General features: G+C 38.7%; 1 protein-coding gene across 1 annotated transcript; it reads right to left on the reverse strand.

Moving 5' to 3' along the window:
• On the reverse strand, positions 1–20,084 carry gucy2cb (guanylate cyclase 2Cb). The gene is made up of 27 exons (XM_063003132.1): positions 19,876–20,084; positions 18,533–18,645; positions 18,382–18,449; positions 16,885–17,100; positions 15,916–16,034; positions 15,679–15,778; positions 15,478–15,574; positions 14,010–14,142; positions 13,830–13,912; positions 13,539–13,659; positions 11,676–11,760; positions 11,452–11,554; positions 10,294–10,356; positions 10,135–10,206; positions 9,052–9,156; positions 8,848–8,934; positions 8,525–8,657; positions 5,335–5,472; positions 4,327–4,415; positions 3,884–3,975; positions 3,640–3,795; positions 2,629–2,821; positions 2,341–2,515; positions 2,154–2,252; positions 1,943–2,037; positions 1,778–1,854; positions 1–836 (listed from the first exon to the last, which is right to left on the reverse strand). The coding sequence occupies exons 1-27, from the start codon at positions 20,072–20,074 to the stop codon at positions 638–640; spliced, it is 3,210 nt and encodes a 1,069-aa protein (XP_062859202.1). The 5' UTR covers positions 20,075–20,084; the 3' UTR covers positions 1–637.
• Between the last annotated feature and the right edge of the window lie 60 nt (positions 20,085–20,144).

Below are 20,144 nucleotides of genomic sequence, written 5' to 3' on the forward strand. Positions count from 1 at the left end.
TCAACAATTTAACACTAGGTAATGTGTCATAGATTTCTTACAATCAAATATTTTGTCAGTTTAAGTATAGTTCATAAATATGGTCTATTTTGATGATTGTAATTCACAGGTATATTTTGTTACGTATAGAAAATCAATTGTTAGGGTAGACAGTCCATGAATTAATGTGTAAGTAGCAAAAAAATTCAAATAAAGTTGTTATTTAAAAAAAGAATGGAATAATCTTAGTGCTTTTTGTTGACAGTAGGGTGCTGTGGCCAAATGAGACATTTTTGGGAAAGAAAATAAGAATTACATGTGGACAGCAGCTAAAGAAAACAGTAAGTATAGGAGAATCCATAAGAGAATATACTGTAAATATACACAACTTAGATAAAGATATATGAACACATTTGCATGAGCTTATAACAACCTCTGCTCTTTCGGGTCTTTGTACTGCATTTCGATATTCGCTGCTGTTTGCATATGCCAGAAAAGCCCAAGTAAGCTGTAATTACAGTCAGCATTCCAGTTTATGGTGTTAACTGGGGTTTAAAAGTACCACCACATAGAATGGTTAAATATACACTGTATATATAGATATTATTTACAATATAATCAAACATAGACGTGTGTAAAAACTCATAGCTGGACAGAATCACAGGTAGGTGCTCGGATTGTCTACAATCGTCAGGTGCAAGTACTCGGGCTGCTCTGTGTAAGAAAGCTCTGAATAACCTCTGAGCTTTCTATGACGTGTAGACAGCGTTTTCCTCTTCTCCATAAATGGAGCTCGCTGCTCCAGACAGCTCTTTATCATCTCTGCCAGGTCCTGCTGCAGACGCTGGAAGTTTTCTCTACCATTGGTAGTTCATAAAGAAATAGATCAGCTATTTGTGTGACTAATTTACTTTAACGTCAACAATAAATCAGTCTATCAAACCTACTATTGTACAGCTTTTCCAAAGTAAAAGCACTTTCATATATTTACAGCCTTCCTATAGCCTGTGCTTTATGAGCTTAATTTTCAATTTTGCATTTTTCCCAATTTTCCTCCCAATCTAGTCATATCCAATTACCCTATTGCATTATGCTTCCTCTCTACTGATGTTGAGAGCAGAGACTCTCACACGCCCCCTCCGACACGTGTGCAGTAGCCGACTGCATCTTTTTACCTGCACGAGGCGAGTTCATATGCAGATCAGCTTTGTGTATGGAGAGCCACACCCTGATCAATGCATTATCCCTCGACTCTGTGCAGGTGCCATCAATCAGCCAGCAGAGGTCGTAATTGCATCAGTTATGAGGTCCCTTCTGGCACCCCTCTAGAACAACAGCCAATCCTTCATGTAGGCGCCCAGCCCAGCTGGATGGCAGAGCTGAATTTCAAACCGATGAGTTAAAAATGTCAGCTCTGGTAGCACAAGGTTTAAAGAGTCAGGGATTTTATATTTTGAAAATGTTGTCAAATATAAATTAAAACTCTTGACCTGCCCAACAAGTCCTTACATGCCCATTAAGGCCTAATTCTGAGAATTCAAAATTCTGATACTGGAAGGGTGTTCATATCTTGCACATGCTGTAATACCTATTTTAAACAATGTTTTCTTTAGAGGTTGAATTTACTTCTTTTTACTTAAAATTTTAACTTCATATGTGATTTGGCCAGGGGTGACCTAACATTTTTACGGATAAAATTAGGATGTAACATGATGGCCAGAAAATATGACACACAAAAATCAGAGTGGATGAATTTATATTTTCAGTTATAAAATGTAAGAAAATGAGGCTGACTCACGCTGTTGGTGGTGTAGGCAGGTTGTAATTTTGCCCAGTAACTCCTGTTAACCAGTATGTTGTCTCTTTGCCTTTCCCCTAGTGATGATAAGAGTGCTGAATATGTTTTATTTACTTGATGTGCATACATTTATAAAAGAAATGGAAAAAAAACCATCATACACACCTTTAGATATGTCTCTCCTCGCTTTTTATACTCAAACTTGTAGTTGGCTCGCTGAAGAATATTGATTGTTGACTGACTTACATGGATTCTCAAGGCTGGGTCAGGTATAATACAAAGCATGAGATTCATTAAAACAATCTGACCATACTATTAATTGTATGTGTATTGTGTATAACTGAGAAAACATGCATAAAATGCAGGTGATGCTCACGTAATCCTGTGGACTCCATGCGTGACGCTGTGTTCACCGTGTCTCCAAACAGACAGTATCTGGGCATTTTAAGCCCTACAACACCTGCAGCACAGGGGCCTGTGTATACACAGAAAAACAGGCATAGATGTAAACAAATGTCCAAATTATCTTACATTATGTAAACAGCCTTCTTATAAGAAGCTACCTGAGTGCACCCCTATTCGGATCCATACAGGCAGGCCAGGCAGGTGGCGCAGCTCAAACGTGCCCATGAATGCCAGGATATCCAGCGCCATGAGGCAAATGTCCTTCACATGTCCATCTCCATTCCGCCGAGGAAGACCTGAAGCCACCATGTAGGCATCACCAATTGTCTCCACCTAAAACATGCGAAGATAATGTAATAGAAATCTAAATTAAAAATTAATACTTAGATTGTTTAAGGACAATATAGAATATGATGAAGATTATTTTGATCTTTTTGCTGACACACCTTGTAGACATCATGATGGTCGAGGATGCTGTCAAAATTTTTGTAAATGTCATTCAGCATGTCCACCACCTCCATGGGTGTGCTGTAGTAGCAAAGTGTGGTAAAACCCACAATGTCACTAAAGTAGATGGTAACTTCATCAAAGAGCTCAGGCTCCACACGGCCAGTTTCCTTCAAAGAGTGAACCACTGGTCTGGAACGTAAAAATATTTACTTACATTTACAAAGTTATCACTACCAACAGATGCAATATAAATATTGAGGCACTAAAATGTCTACAAAATACTAAGGTGGACAAAAAAATTTACAGATGTTAATTGGGAGTGGGGACACCCTTCAGCCCTATTGTTTATTCATTCATCCTTAGTAATTGCTTCATTGTGATCAGTTTTACGGATCCACTGGGCGCAAGACAGGAATATACCTTGGACAGGGTGTCAAACCATCTCAGGGCATCACACACTCACACATTCACTCACAACTTGAGGTAGTTTAAAAGAGCCAGTGCAGTTTTTGTATGTCTTTAGAATAGAGATGGAAATTGGAGTACCCAGAAAAACATTCACATAGTCCCTTCTTGCTTGATACGTTATACCACGAAAATGAAAATATATTCAGTCTAAATTTCCAATTGTATTTACACATAACTCTCATTAAAGTGAAAATTACACATAGAAATGATTATTATTTCATTACTAAAATAGCAAACCAGTAAAATAGAGTCATTTACATTTGATTACTTTGGCATAAAACCAACTGTTTCTTGAGGATTCCACTACTTGTAACAGTAACACCAAAATTTACCATGGTTGGAAAGGTGCTTTCAAAAGGGCCTTTACAAAAGTACCTCACAAATATGTTTCATGTAAAATGCAATCAAGTTGGTCAGAGGAAACATGGGAAATCTCATCTTTGTGCTTTTCTTTTTACAAACTACGGAGCTTTTGGAAATGGGGTGTATACACACTGTACATAGGGAAATATGTTCTATGTTGTAAACATCCCACTAACCTGGGAAGAAGCATGAAGTTGAGATTATCTGCTCGGTCTCTCTCTGCCTTGTATAGAGCTGTGCGCTCTTCCACCAGGTGCTCCAAGTTACGGGAATACATTTGTAGCCGCCGAATTAGATTTCCCATGTAGCTCTTATTGGCCTGGTTGTCCAGACTGTTAAAGACAAAGTGTAAAAAAAACTGTCACTGAACAACTCATCAGTGTTCTACATTACTCCTAATCTAAGATAAATGTCATCAACCTGACGATCTTTCCCAAAGTGGTTTCAATCTTCTTAAAATCCGGTCTCTTTTCAGGGTCCTCATCCCAACAGTTTCTGATTAGCATGTACACCTGGAGTGATTACAGAAGTAAATAATACATTATACAAAGCATATCCTATTCAATAGTAATACCATCAAAACATTGGATGTATTGGAACTTTGACTGTAAGCCAGGCCTTACTGGCCAATATTAGGGACTGATTGCCTGACCTTTGTAGATCATTTTAGTGGCTAATTGTTCAAGTGGGAAAAAAAGGAGGCCACCTCTATGGTGCTGTCCATAGTTTAGAGTAAAAACGTAAACAAGGACATATGAATGTGATTTCCACATATCTCTGGCCATGTACATTGCATTTTTGTACATAAAAAGTAACACACAAAATGGGTGCAAATGTATACAAACACCTGCAATACACATTACCTCCAGTTCCTTTTCACTAGCAGTTTCAAGGTTTAGGTCAGGTCTGAAAAAAGACATAATTCTGGGATACTTCACACAATCCAACTTCTCTGTAGGAAAAAAAGGTTGTGCGTGTCAAATATGTATTTGTGTTAAAAAACAACTTTTAGCTTTGTATTGGTATTTGTGAGAGAGATCTAACTTTTATAAACTGAATACATACATTAGTAGATGTACCACTTAAAGTATGTATCAAAAGAGGTAATGTACATAACATTATTATTTAAAAAGAGGAAGAAAAATAAGGTGTAAATAAGAGATACATATGGGATCTGTTTGGATCAATTTGAGCTAGTCTAGACATAGTCCAATATACACAATAAACTAGTTTCAGCTGTATCAAACCATGCCTAGCGCAAATAAAAGAGAAATTAATCCTATAAAGTACCTTGGCCCATTCTTCATCTGTAAATTCGACTGCAAATCTGCCTCTCATTGACTGACTACTACAATTTGCCTATAATGAACTACTTAACTATAACTTTTTACCCTTTGTGACATGCTTTTCTGGTGATGTGATACAATATTTACACCTTTTTTGTTTATGCAAAAACTCTGAATATAATTAACAGTGTGGTGCAACAGAAAATTACTATACAGGAGTGGAAACTGCATTATTCAGATTGGCATGCTTACAAAAAAGGTAATTTCATACGTATTTCTGGAGGAAATTATGATATATGCAGTGAATCTAATAACATCAATTAATTGTGATAAGTTGGAAAGTCTTTAAATAACCAGAAGGTGTCACTGTGTGTATGATTAAGAGCAGTTCTCCATCTGGTACTCAATGTTATGTAAAAAGAGACACACTGGAAGTTTTCACAGGCCAGGCACTGAATATTTACCTTATTAACTAATCACAGTTAATAAGTCCAAGTCCAACTAATTTACCAAATAATAAAGTAAACCTGCTGCCACTGCAGCTCTTTTTTGTGAGTGTTTCATTGGTGTAGTGTACAGTCTCACCAGCTTCATCAGAACAGGTCTTAGTGTAGAATGTGCACTTCCGTAACATGATTTCCTGAGCAATTATGGCAAAACTATACACATCTCCCTTCTGAGAGATGCCCTCCACCCGTAAGTGCTCTGGAGCAGTCCACAGATCTGAGCGAAATAAGAGATTTTTGGTTAGGAAGGATAGAAATATATATATAATTTTTAAAACTTTTTTTTTTGCCTAGAAGTCCAGTCATGTAAGAGCAAGAAAGGGCCTTTCCAAATCTGCTGCAACTAATTTGGAATCATATTTTCCTTTTATATTGTAAATTGTTTACTCGGGCAGCACGGTGGCTAAGTGGGTAGCACTGTAGCCTCACAGCCAGGGGCGGAGCCAGGGGGTGGCCAGTGGTGGCCATGGCCACCATAAATGAATCTTCGGCCACCCCTCCGGCCCCCCCATCACCGCTTTGCCGGCAACTTTTCTTGCGGAAGCATTTCTGCACCAGGTGTTCTCACAGGGACGCAATTCAACAGCGCACCTCAAAGAAGTAGTTCTCCCCCAAAACCGTGCAGTAATACACGACATAAATGTCAACCACCAACACAATTACAGAAGCAGTACTACATAGTGCTACTAGTGCTACTAGTACTATTTAGTAGTATTTGTGGCGAGCTACGAATAAAGGCGCAACCGGGCTCTGCGCGTTCCAGTGTTGCCAGATTGGGCGGTTATCCGCCTAATTGGGCGGATTTTGTTGGAAAACAATTTAATAGCAGTTAAATAACACTTCTATTTAAAAGAATATATTCCGTTTTAAGAAGCTCCAGCATTGTAGAAGGCTATTAAAAGTAAAGTCTATTTTCAATGCTGATTTGGCCTAATAGTGTTGGTCAGTCTGTATCATATTGTTGAAAGAAAATTTAAATTTGTTTTCCATGCATTCACACTAGCATGTTCTGGGGTTCAAATGAGTCTCATCATTACACACAAGTTGGCAGCCAAATGATAAAGTATTGCAAAGGAATAGGTTTTGAAATTCTTCCTCATAATGTTAAGGTTATAGGCTATATTTTGGTTTTTCACTTGTCAGGGAAAATGAAGAGAGAAAAAAAGCTTATTATTCTTCGTGATGTAATTCTACATGGCACTCACTGCCTGTATAGGTAAATGAGTGAGTGACCACATACAAAAAGGTATCAGTTTCTGTGCCACCCCTGTGTGAGCAATGGTCTCAGTCTGGCCACCCCTATGAAAATTGTCTGGCTCCGCCACTGCTCACAGCAAGAAGGTCCTGGGTTTGATTACCAGGTGGGGCAGTCCGGGTCCTTTCTGTGTGGAGTTTGCATGTTCTCCCCGTGTCTGCGTGGGTTTCCTCTGGGAGCTCCAGTTTTCTCCCACAGTCCAAAAACATGAAGTCAGGTTAATTGGAGACACTGAATTGCCCTATAGGTGAATGGGTGTGTGTATGTGTGTGTGTGTATGTACAGTGTATCACAAAAGTGAGTACACCCCTCACATTTCTGCAAATATTTTATTATATCTTTTCATGGGACAACACTATAGAAATAAAACTTGGATATAACTTAGAGTAGTCAGTGTACAACTTGTATAGCAGTGTAGATTTACTGTCTTCTGAAAATAACTCAACACACAGCCATTAATGTCTAAATAGCTGGCAACATAAGTGAGTACACCCCACAGTGAACATGTCCAAATTGTGCCCAAAGTGTCAATATTTTGTGTGACCACCATTATTATCCAGCACTGCCTTAACCCTCCTGGGCATGGAATTCACCAGAGCTGCACAGGTTGCTACTGGAATCCTCTTCCACTCCTCCATGATGACATCACGGAGCTGGTGGATGTTAGACACCTTGAACTCCTCCACCTTCCACTTGAGGATGCGCCACAGGTGCTCAATTGGGTTTAGTCCATCACCTTTACCTTCAGCTTCCTCAGCAAGGCAGTTGTCATCTTGGAGGTTGTGTTTGGGGTCGTTATCCTGTTGGAAAACTGCCATGAGGCCCAGTTTTCGAAGGGAGGGGATCATGCTCTGTTTCAGAATGTCACAGTACATGTTGGAATTCATGTTTCCCTCAATGAACCGCAGCTCCCCAGTGCCAGCAACACTCATGCAGCCCAAGACCATGATGCTACCACCACCATGCTTGACTGTAGGCAAGATACAGTTGTCTTGGTACTTCTCACCAGGGCGCCGCCACACATGCTGGACACCATCTGAGCCAAACAAGTTTATCTTGGTCTCGTCAGACCACAGGGCATTCCAGTAATCCATGTTCTTGGACTGCTTGTCTTCAGCAAACTGTTTGCGGGCTTTCTTGTGCTTCAGCTTCCTTCTGGGATGACGACCATGCAGACCGAGTTGATGCAGTGTGCGGCGTATGGTCTGAGCACTGACAGGCTGACCTCCCACGTCTTCAACCTCTGCAGCAATGCTGGCAGCACTCATGTGTCTATTTTTTAAAGCCAACCTCTGGATATGACGCCGAACACGTGGACTCAACTTCTTTGGTCGACCCTGGCGAAGCCTGTTCCGAGTGGAACCTGTCCTGGAAAACCGCTGTATGACCTTGGCCACCATGCTGTAGCTCAGTTTCAGGGTGTTAGCAATCTTCTTATAGCCCAGGCCATCTTTGTGGAGAGCAACAATTCTATTTCTCACATCCTCAGAGAGTTATTTGCCATGAGGTGCCATGTTGAATATCCAGTGGCCAGTATGAGAGAATTGTACCCAAAACACCAAATTTAACAGCCCTGCTCCCCATTTACACCTGGGACCTTGACACATGACACCAGGGAGGGACAACGACACATTTGGGCACAATTTGGACATGTTCACTGTGGGGTGTACTCACTTATGTTGCCAGCTATTTAGACATTAATGGCTGTTTGTTGAGTTATTTTCAGAAGACAGTAAATCTACACTGCTATACAAGCTGTACACTGACTACTCTAAGTTATATCCAAGTTTCATGTCTATAGTGTTGTCCCATGAAAAGATATAATGAAATATTTGCAGAAATGTGAGGGGTGTACTCACTTTTGTGATACACTGTATGTGTGTCTGCCCTGCGATGGACTGGTGCCCTTCTGTGTGCCTTGTGCTAGTTGAAAAGCTGGGATAGGCTCCAGCATGGGACTAAAACTGTTTTAAGGTTCATGGGACTTTTAACATAATAGTAAAATTGTCCTCACCTCGATCTGGACTGAGAATAGTGTTAACACCAAAACCACTGATTTTCACTACCATACGATTATCAATGAAACAGCAGGTGGACTTCAAGTGACCATGAACTTCAATGTTGCTTGAGTGGAGGTAGGACATGCCCTGCAGTGCAGAAAGTGAAAAAGGTCACTCAAATGATACTCAATAATTTATACACACGTGTGTGTGTGTGTGTGTGTGAGAGAGAGAGAGAGAGAGAGAGAGAGAGAGAGAGAGAGTGTGTGTGTGTGTGTGTGTGTGTGTGTGTGTGTGTGTGTGTGTGTGTGCGTGTGTGTGTGTAGGTGTTATATACCTTTGCAATGTCATACATTACAGAAATTTTAAACTCCCAGTCCATGAAGGTCTCCTCTGGGTATGAGATCCTGTCATTAAGTACATACTGAAAGCACATGGACATTAAATGTGTTACAGACAGCATTCAGTTTGTGTTCTTAGATTAAATCCACGACATGTAGAGCTGTAAGTAAAAATGAGATTAGTGCTGCTGAATACGCACCCTAAGAGATCCTCGCTCTCCATGCTCAAACACTCCCAAAACTTCTTGATCAATCTTGACTGTGCCATAGAATTTTATGAGGTTGTAATAATCGATTTGCAACAGCTGAAAAGAAAATGTAAGGCGTGTGGTTTTTTTTAGTCATAGACATTTTTAACGATTATTTCCTTTAATTTGTTGGTTAATTTGTTGTGTTATAACTTATATTTAGTTCTTTAGTAACTGCTTTATTCACTCGGAATTATAGTGAGCCAGAAGTCAGCTGGACAGGACATTATGGATGGTTTGTTTAAATCTAATTCATTCAAATGATCCTCCAGGCCACCCAAGGAGGATGAAGGTCCCTTCTGAGTCTATATAAATACATAAGTTTTTTCCCATTTTCTCCCAATTTAGTGTAGTCAATTTGTCTTCCGCTGCTGGGGATCCCCGATTTATTGCAGTCGTGGAGGGCATATTGCCGCCCACACCCCCTCTGACCCATGCGCAGCCCTTAACGGAACCCTTTTCCACCCATGCACTCTGCACAGGCGCCTCTATCCGCCAGTTAGGGTCCTTACACAGCATCCACATATTCCGGTCATCCCTCCCTGCAGGCACTGCCAATTATGCCCGCTAGATGGTGCCCAGCCAACCGGTGGCACATTCCGCTGGTGTGCTAGTGGAACATTCTGCTGCTCTACCTGGGCGGCTTTACTGTAATTTTAAGAGAGTTTGCTTAACAGGGGTTTTTGGTTTATTGGTCCTCAATGCCATGAAGCTGCCTTGAGACAATTTCTATTGTGAAAAGCACCATACAAATAAAATTTGAGGACTTTACACACTTAACAATTTAATAATTCACTTCCTCACTCACACCTATGGGCAATTTAGAGCACTCGATCCACCTATAATCACAGAGTAATTCGTACTATCGAGAGCTAATCTACACAGAGAACATGCAATCCAGGATCAAACCAAAGTCCCCAAGATCCTGAAGTTATGCCATTGTATTGCCCTTATTTATATTTACCTAAACATAACGATAAAAACAAATGAAGTTTAAACATTTATCATAAAAAGAATAAAGGAGGTGTTTCTTACTGCATTAAGTGCTATTCTCTGTTTTTCACTGAAGTAGCCATCAGAGTGCTTCAGCTGTTTAAGGATCACAATCTACAAAAAAATATTTAGTCCTGTTAGAAGAACCTTTTTACGAGACATTAAGTAGTTGAGACAGCTAACAGAGAAATAACAATGTACCTTTTTATCGTAGCGTGCACAGCGAATCTTTTGACTTTTATCTTTCCAGCTGTCCTCATCAATCTAAATAAGGATAAACATTACCATTATTAATAGACATTGCAGTCATAAGTCTTTTCAAATACTGTAAGTCTGAGTAAATGTTTTGAATGCATAACTAAAGGCACATGTGTCAAACTCAATGCTCGCAACATTCTATGTGGCCCGCGAGAGCTTAAAAGACATAATTGTCTTAAAATACACTGTAAAATAGTACATAAACTGCATCTCCCACAATGCATGCCGATTTTGTGCACCGCAAAGTGACCGCATACCGCCACTAGATGGCGGTGTTTCCACATCAGTGTTTAACTAAGGCGGTTTTTCAAGAAGTGATGTTGAGAAATATTTACAAATAATCCCAAAATGTACAAGAAGAGAAAATTGAAGCAGAAGGAGGTGATTTAATGAATGATGGGAAAGTAAAAACAAGTTTGTGATTCAAGAAGAAAAACTGGTACGTCCCTTGTGTTATGATAAGATAAGATAACACTTTATTGATCCCGAGGGAAATTGCCGAATGAGGCCGTGTCTGTGGTAAAGGAGTACAATATAAATGTACATATACATTATAAATATACAGTATAAATTTTGCATTTTGACACCAAACACAGAATTTAGCCTCCAAGAAAAACAACAAATTGTCTACAAATTAAAAGGCAGACTGCAATCACAGCAGGATACGTTACAATTGGCCCTTTGAGGGCCACCATAATGCAGATGTGGCCCTCGGGGGAAAATGAGTTTGACAACCCTGACTTAAGGAATTCTGTTTCATGTAGCCCTAGTGAATTACTAAGGCCTAGCCTAGAGGGCCAAACAGAAGGGTAAACCACAGCTCAATCACCTAGGCTACCACTGTCTTTTAGTATGTACAGATTTATGTATTGTGTAGAATAATTATGTAATTATTTCATAGTTGATTAATTTGGGTTAGGGTTAGGGTTTAGGGTTAGGGTTAGGGTAAGTATAACCAAAATATCTTAAACAATTTTGTTATATGATACATCATTTGCAACGCTACGCAGAATGGCTAAACAAAGAGCAAAACAAATCTATTAAAACACAAAAACACTGGTAAGTGTAAGCTCTACAGCACATCTGTGTGACCCACGTTACCTTTAGAGACACCATATTTCTCTGACTGGACTCTAAAGGGTTGATAAGCTCCATGTGGATGTGAGACCATCGTTTCTGTTTACGTCTGTATGATCTGTTCTGCCTGGAAAAGACACAGCTAATAATTGCATTTTCCAAACACAATTAAATAACTGAATTGTAACGGTAGTAATAAAATGTGACACCAGGGATGATCTATAATAACTAATCAAATTTGTTCTTACCAATAAAAGACAGAAGCAACTGTGGCTGACACCACCAACACCATGAAGCCCAGTGTTATTACAATAACATACTGCACCAGCAGCCCTGAACATAACAATAAAATAAGCTTGTAAAAGTTAATAGAACTTCCATGAAGCGAATTGACAATGACCCAAAACACAAAAGCAAATAAACAACAGAGCTGTATAAAGAAAATTACAAGAACATTCTTTTTTTCATTTTCAAAATGAGTCCAGACCTTAAGCTGTTTGCAGTTTTGTGTCATGACCTAAAATAAACTGTTCATTCAAGACATTTCCCAGTGGCCCAAAATTCCACCTCAGCATTGTGCAAGTTTAATTAACATCTGAGATTAATTACTAATTATGTGGTTTTTATAAATAAAAAGTACAAAAAACCTGATAATTGTTACTTGATGCAGAATATACAACCCCAAATCAGAAAAGTTGGGACAGTATGGAAAATGCAAATAAAATAAAAAAAATGTTCCTTACATTTACCTTTCCTTACATTTTTTATTTATTTGATTGCAGACAGGATGAACCTGAGATATTTCATGTTTTATCTGCTCAACTTCATTTAATTTATTAATAAACATCCATTCCTGCATTTCAGGCCTGCAACACATTTTAAAAAGTTGGGACACGGCCAGTTTAGGGCTAGTAATGAGGTGAAAAAACTAAATAATTATGTGATTTTAAACAGGTGATGCCAACAGGTGATTGTAATCATGGTTTGGACAAAAGCAGCATCCAGGAAAGGCTGAGTCTCTGATGAGCAAAGATGATCAGATGATCTCCAGTTTGTCAACAAATGTGTGAGAAAATTATTGAAATGTTCAAAAGCAATGTACCTCAAAGAAAGATTGGAGGGGATTTGCATATTTTTCCCTCTACAGTGCATAATATCATTAAACCATTCAAGGCATCGGGAGGAACTTCAGTGTGTAAAGGCCAAGGATGCAAGCTTAAGCTGAACGCCCGTGATCTTTGACTTCTCTGTGCTCGAAGGCATCTAGGGTGGACCATCACACAGTGGAACTGTGTATTGTGGTCAGATAAATCAGTATTCCAGGTCTTTTTTGAAAAAAAACAAAACACTGTGTGCTCCTAACCACAGACAAAAAGGACCATTCAGACTATTATCAGCAACAAGTCCAAAAGCCAGGGTCTGTCATGGTATGGGGCTGTGTCAGTGCCATTGGCAAAGGTCATTTACACTTCTGTGATGCAGCATTAATGCAGAAAAGTACATTGAGATCTCACAACCACATGCTGCACACATTACAAAGGCATGGGTGTGGAAGAAGAGGGTACGGGTACTGGACTGGCCTGCCTGCAGTCCTGACCTGTCCCCAATACAGAATGTGTGGAGAATTTTGAGACGAAAAATGCGACAACGATGACCCCGTGTTTGCAGGAAGAATGAGACAAAATAAAAGCTGAAACACTAAATCACTTGGTCTCCTCGGTGCCAAAACGTCTTTTAAGTGTGGTGAAAAGGAATGGCAACATTACAAAGTGGTAAATGCTTTACTGTCCCGACTTTTTTTGGAATGTGTTGCAGGCCTGAAATGCAGGAACGGATGTTTATTAATAAATGAAATGAAGTTGAGCAGATAAAACATGAAATATTGCAGGTTCATCCTGCAATCAAATAAAGTTCAAAGTAAATTTAAGAAACTCTGAGAAGTTTTTTTTATTTGCCTTTTCCATTCTGTCCCAACTTTTTCTGGTTCGGGGTTGTATTTTACTATGAATAAATGTATAAAATGATTAGACCACATTTTTGAGTAATTAGTAAGGAAATCCATGTTTTACATGTTTAACTGTAAATAAAATAAATCCAGTACAGTACAGTACCTGCTTTTTCGTGACGGGGACGATCCTCAGGGAGACGCTGTTGAAGCCATATGAACAAAGGATCGATGTCAATCAGCTCTGTTTTATTGTTGCTGGTGTCAAATTCATAGAGAACTTTGTACTAAAGGACAGAGAAGGAACTTAGGTTGTTATCTGGTAACACAGATTGATTACACACTGTATCTGGTGTGCTCAGTGTCAGTGTAAGAGTAATGACTTTATAAATTATTCTCATATTTCAGAATCTGCCTGACAGTAGAAATAAATATGTTGTAATAATTTATTGCCTACCTTATTTTCGTCATTGGTGTAAATGAGTGAAAATACCACGTCTCTATCACCATACTCATCTAATTTGTAATCTCCTGCTATTCCTGCCACATACACACAATAAAAACACAATTAAATTTTATTCACATTTTTTAAAGGATTTAGGAATTCAGCAATATTGCTGCCTGTTGTTTTCTTCACCTTTAAATGAAACATTCCTAAAGTAGTTAATGTTGACAGTGTCTCCGTCAAAGGTGGGACTGTGCCAGATACTTCTCATCACCTCTCCAAACAGAAGCACCCCGTCATGATATGCTGCAATATAATCATTTATCTACAAAGAACAGAAATTAGGCAAAGACATACATAAGGCATAACATTATGACCACCTTCCTAGTATTGTGTTGGTCCCCCTTTTGCTGCCCCACAAGCAACAAACTGAGATTCACTGTGTATTCTGACACCTTTTTGTCAGAACCAGCATTAACTTCTTCAGCAATTTACACTTTTTTTCTGCTTCTAATATCAACTTTGAGGATAAAATGTGCACTTGCTGCCTAATACAGTATATCCCACCCACTAACAGGTGCTGTGATGAGGAGACAATTAGTGTTATTCACTTCACCTGTCAGTGGTCATAATGTTATGCCTAGTTGGTGTATATCTATGAGATAAAATGGACATTAAAACTTTGGGGATATAGACACACACAGTGTGTCTCACCTGCCTAATCAGCAATCGCTTTACACTTTTCCAGTAAACATGTTTCTTGATATGTATCCAACACCAAATACTGCTGGATCATGGCATTAACGGGTTGTACAAAATATGCATTAAAGGGAAACCATCACATTTTAATATTTTCTGGAGCGAAAAGGGCAATGTAATGAAAAATGTTATCACATACACTTGATGAGTGCAGCGCAGTACAGCACTGTGTACGGAGTGCCACACCCTCTACCACACTCCTTTCCCATCTTCCGTGCAGGCGCCACCAACCAGCCAGCAGAGGTCGTAATCGCACTAGTCTGAGAGAGAGTCCCCATCCAGCTTAATCCCGCCCCTTATCTGAACAACAGGCCAATCGTTGTTCATGTGGCTGCTCAGCCTCAGCCGGAAGGCAGAGCAGAGATTATCAGCTCTGGTGAACAGCGTGTGTTTTTAGTGTTGGGCCACCTGATCGGCCTGACAAATGTTTTAAAATGCATATATTTTTAAATCATTAAAAATTATTTAAAAATTAAAGTATATAAGTATAAGTATATAAGTATAAGTATTAGTATATATATATATATATATATATATATATATATATTGATATATATATATACTGTATATACTAATATAGTATATATATATATATATATATATATATATATATATATATATATATATATATATATATTTTTTTTTTTTTTTTTTTTTTTTAGCGCGTCCAATTGTCCAATTGCATCATGCTTCCTCTCCACTAAGCCCTATCCGGCTTAATACCCCACCCTATATGAACAACAGGCCAATCGTTGCTCATGTGGCCGCTCATCCCAGTCGGATGGCAGAGCTGAGATTCGATACGATGTATTCGAGATCCCAGCTCTGGTGTGCTAGCGTGTGTTTTACCATTTTACTTTTTTCATTAAAGCTAATAGCAAAAAACAAAAAGTCTTCTGACCGTGTTGTTGTTGACGGTGTAATTCCTTGTATTAGGCATGGTCAGCACCAGGACATTCTTCATAGCATCATTGGATGGTTCATTGTAATATTTGTCACTGTGGGTGATATTTGGCTTTATTTTGTGAGTATCTTTATAAAATATTTAAATATTTTAAGATTAGGGATAATATAATACAGTACTTATTGTTAAATGACTTACTTGTACAGATCAATGAGAAGAAACACAACATGAGGATCAGAGTCCAGAGATTCATTCTTCAAATCCATAATGTCGTCCGGAGTTCCACATAAAATAATTACTGGGGAGAAAATATATATACATACATTATGTCAGCATTTAAAATCTGATTAATTATATACTCACTTTTGCCTGTTGTAAAGAAAGGTTATAAAGGTAAATGACAAAAAAAATCTAAAAAAGAAAGGTTTTTCTTACAGTTACTTTTTCTTTGTTTGTTTTTTAACACAGAAAAAAGCTCATCATCCTTTCGTAGCATCTCTCTCTCCACACTGGAAGCAAATGCTTCTGAGTCAACAACAAGGGCATTCAAATACCTACATGTAAAACAAAGTAATGACTTATTGGTATTAAATTAATCAGCAGTGTGTGGTGCAATTGTATGAAATAAATTAAGGTTTTCTATGGATTGATAAGGTATATGTGATAGATGGCTTATATTATTGGGTCACAACAAAGGTGTTCATAAAATGATACAACAAAAAACAAGTTGTTCTTTAAATGTACCATGTATCACATTTTATTTACATAGGTCTTGATATTGTAACTTTTCTTAGTGTTATATAGTGTCTATCACTAAAGCTCTTCTATAAATTAAGAAACTAGCCAAATATAGCCTGTAATCTTTTTGAGAAGCATGAATGTTGCTAATGTCAGCAATTGGCCTGAAGGTGTGTTACTAACTGTGTGGACATTTTCAGCCCAACTTCATTAACTGGCCACCTAATTATGATATTTTTTAAAGTGCATATTTAGCACAGAAATGCCTCTGCTTAAATAGTTTACATATTGAATGTTGGAACATATTGGAATTACCACGACTTTAGCATTAATATGGTCTAATACACAAAGAAGTCATAATAGACTGTGTTCTGTTTATACAGCAGTAAATTTACAGAGCAGGGTTTTTTTAAGCAACCCACACTTTGTCCTTAATTTGTACAACACAAAGCATCTTACTCTCTTCATACAAAATGTAAAATAAAGCTTCCACAAGGGGTGTTTGCTTACAAGTGTATTTATTTTTAATTATTTTTCTCTGCAATTCATTTTTTTGGCTCACGACCCTTGGGTTTGAAAATCCCTGTTATAGAGCACCTTTATACACCAGCTCTCTAATCTCTAAAAAGTCAAAGGATAATCAACTGTGGTAATCAATTAACTTACCAAAAGCAATCCTCAGTTTGATTGGTCTTTTTATAGATGTACGTATTTTTCCATACAGGCTTAATGTGGTCAGTAAAGTTCCAGAAATGGATGAAGAAATCGGAGACCTTGCGAGCTGGAGGCAGTAAGCGTGTCAGGTTGGCCTTGTAGTCACAGGAGAGACCAAAGCTTCCAGCAGAGATAATGGGCATACTGAGGTCCAGACCAACATCAAGACTGCAAAAAAAATGATTTTGGTCATGGGAACACTCAAAGCCACTCTTAGATTTTGTTTTACATTTTTACCATCTAGCAAAAAATTAATTTCAGAGATCCACAGATTGTTCATTGTACTTCATGGCTTGTGCATGTGCTTTCTGACAATGCGGTGCACAGGGTAGACCCAGGTTGGTGCCTTTCCAAACTATGTCCAGTTAAACTGCAACATGTCAACTCCAATTCTAGACACATCTCAAACTTAAAGAAAGCATATAGGATGTTCCTAACGGAGAGCCAAAGCAAAGGCTCTGAATACTTTTGTAAATTGAGATTTCAGTTTTAATTTAACATAAAAAACATGTTTTACTTTATCATCATGGGTGATTATGTGCGGAGTGATGAATAAAATAGTAACAAAGCAACACTGGAGTGGATTAAGGTTTCAAAAATAAATTAATAAAGGTGAAAAAACAAAGCTACGTAAGCCCTTTAAAAGTCCTGATCTTAAAAGTGGTGTACACAACTATCAGCCAAGAGAAATTACACCGATCAGGCATAACAATATGACCAACTTCCTAATATTCTGTTCTGTAATATTCTGTCCCCCTTTTTGCTGCCCCATATGCAACAAACTGCGATACACTGTGTATTCTGACAACTTTCAGAACCAGCATTACCTTCTTCAGCAATTTGAGCTACAGTAGCTCGTCTGTTGGATCGGACCACACGGGCCAGCCTTCGCTCCCTACGTGCATCAATGAGCCTTGGCTGCCCATGATCCTGTTGCCGGTTTACCACTGTTCCTTCCTTGGACCAGTTTTGATAGATACTGACCACTGCTGACCAGGAACACCCCACAAGAGCTGCAGTTTTGGAGATGCTCTGACCCAGTCGTCTAGCCATCACAATTTGGCCCTTGTCAAACTCACTCAAATTCCTTAGACACCCATTTTTCCTGCTTCTAACACATCAACTTCGAGAATAAAATGTTCACCTGCTGCCTAATATATCCCACCCACTAACAGGTGCCGTGATGAAGAGATAATCAGTGTTATTCACTTCACCTGTCAGTGGTCATAATGTTATGGGCATAACGTTCTGGGCAAAAAAATTAAAGCCTACCTAAAGAAGCGATTGGTACAAAATTCTAAACATGTTTTAATAAAGTGATAAGTGCCTGTTTAAAATGAATGAAAGTTTCCAAACAAATCTAAATCTAAAGGTCTAAATGTTTGAGACACAGTATGTATCAATTTACAGTTTTAGAAAAAGCAAAATGAAAAAACTAATATAACTTACTCCACCATTTGGAAGGTGGCATAAGTGCAGGTTGGTCCCAGAAGTGCACAGCCCACTGTATCTGAAGCCTAAAAAAATATATCAGCAATGAGACTTAACATGGCAGACTGAGTAGAGACATTGTATCACAGTTAAAAGGATCTGCACTTACCTCAAGTTCTTTCAGGATCTCTACTCCTCCACAGGTGCTACTGTCACAGCCTTTATGTCTGTAATAAAGAGTCTGAAACCCGTGGTAGCTGGCAGTCAGACTCCGACTGACACCTATAAACAAACACCGGTTAACTTTAGATATAGTTTTTAACATAAAACTGAGTTAATACAATAGCAGGAGTAGCAGGATGTGAGTCTATCAGAGGGACCCTCAATCCTGATGATCTTAAGACAATTTGCCAAGAGGCATTGGACAAAAATGAACCACAATGCTGCAATGCTGCAAAAAGTCTGTACTTAGTAGATACATTTATGTTTTAAAACGAAATAATTATACACTGATCAGCCATAACATTAAAACCACTTCATTGTTTCTACACTCACTGTACATTTTATCAGCTCCACTTACCACACATAGAAGCACTTTGTAGTTCTACAATTACTGACTGTAGTCCATCTGTTTATCTACATACTGTTCAACCTGCTTTCACCCTGTTCTTCAATAGTCAGAACCACTACAGACTAGGTATTATTTAGCTAGTGGATCATTCTCAGCACTGCAGTGACACTGACATGGTGGTGGTGTGTTGGTGTGGGTTGTGCTGGTATTATTGGATCAGACACAGCAGCGCTACTGGAGTTTTTAAATACTGTGTCCACTCACTGTCCACTCTATTAGACACTCCGACCTAGTTGGTCCACCTTGTAGATATAAAGTCAGAGACGATTGCTCATCTATTGCTGCTGTTTGAGTTGGTCATCTTCTAGACCTTCATCAGTGGCCACAGGACGCTGCTCATGGGGCGCTGTTGGCTGAATATATTTTTGGTTGGTGGACTATTCTCAGTTCAGCAGTGACAGTGGGGTGTTTAAAAACTCCAGCAGCGCTGCTGTTTCTTATCTACTTATACCAGCACAACACACACTAACACACCACTACCAGTGTCACTGCAGTGCTGAGAATGATCCACCACCCAAATAATACCTGCTCTGTAGTGGTCCTGGGAGAATCCTGACCATTAAAGAACAGTATGAAAGGGGGCTAACAAAGCATGCAGAGTAACAGATGGACTACAGTCAGTAACTGTAGAACTACAAAGTGCTTCTATATGATAAGTGGAGCTGATTAAATGGACAGTGAGTGTAGAAACAAGAAGGTGGTTTTAATGTTATGGCTGATCAGTGTATATAAAGTATAATAATATATAAAACTAGAATTTACATGACAACATACAACATGACTTGGAGGTTACTGTTGATGCATGAGTGACCATATTATTGACACTTGTTAATGGTTCACTAACATTAATGTCCCTCAAATAAAGAGTAAACAAACTTTACCTGTGTTGTAGTTGATCTCAGCATCAAGTTCAATGGCTTTAGATACAGCAGGCTTGACAAATTCTAAACTCCAGGGTGACACACCATCCTGCAGCAACACCACATTCATCATGTACTCACCTTTTAGGCAAGGGTTGCCCATCAGGTGAGAGACACTTGAAAAAATTAATAAGAAACTGAATAACAGCCAGCAGTTCATTATTCATTCAACTGTTAGAAATGAGCAAGGTAGTCCAGGTAAATCTGACACAATGAGCAAGGTAGTCTAA

Source organism: Trichomycterus rosablanca, chromosome 10 (genome assembly GCF_030014385.1).
Source record: "Trichomycterus rosablanca isolate fTriRos1 chromosome 10, fTriRos1.hap1, whole genome shotgun sequence".
Classification (NCBI taxonomy): Eukaryota; Metazoa; Chordata; class Actinopteri; order Siluriformes; family Trichomycteridae; genus Trichomycterus; species Trichomycterus rosablanca.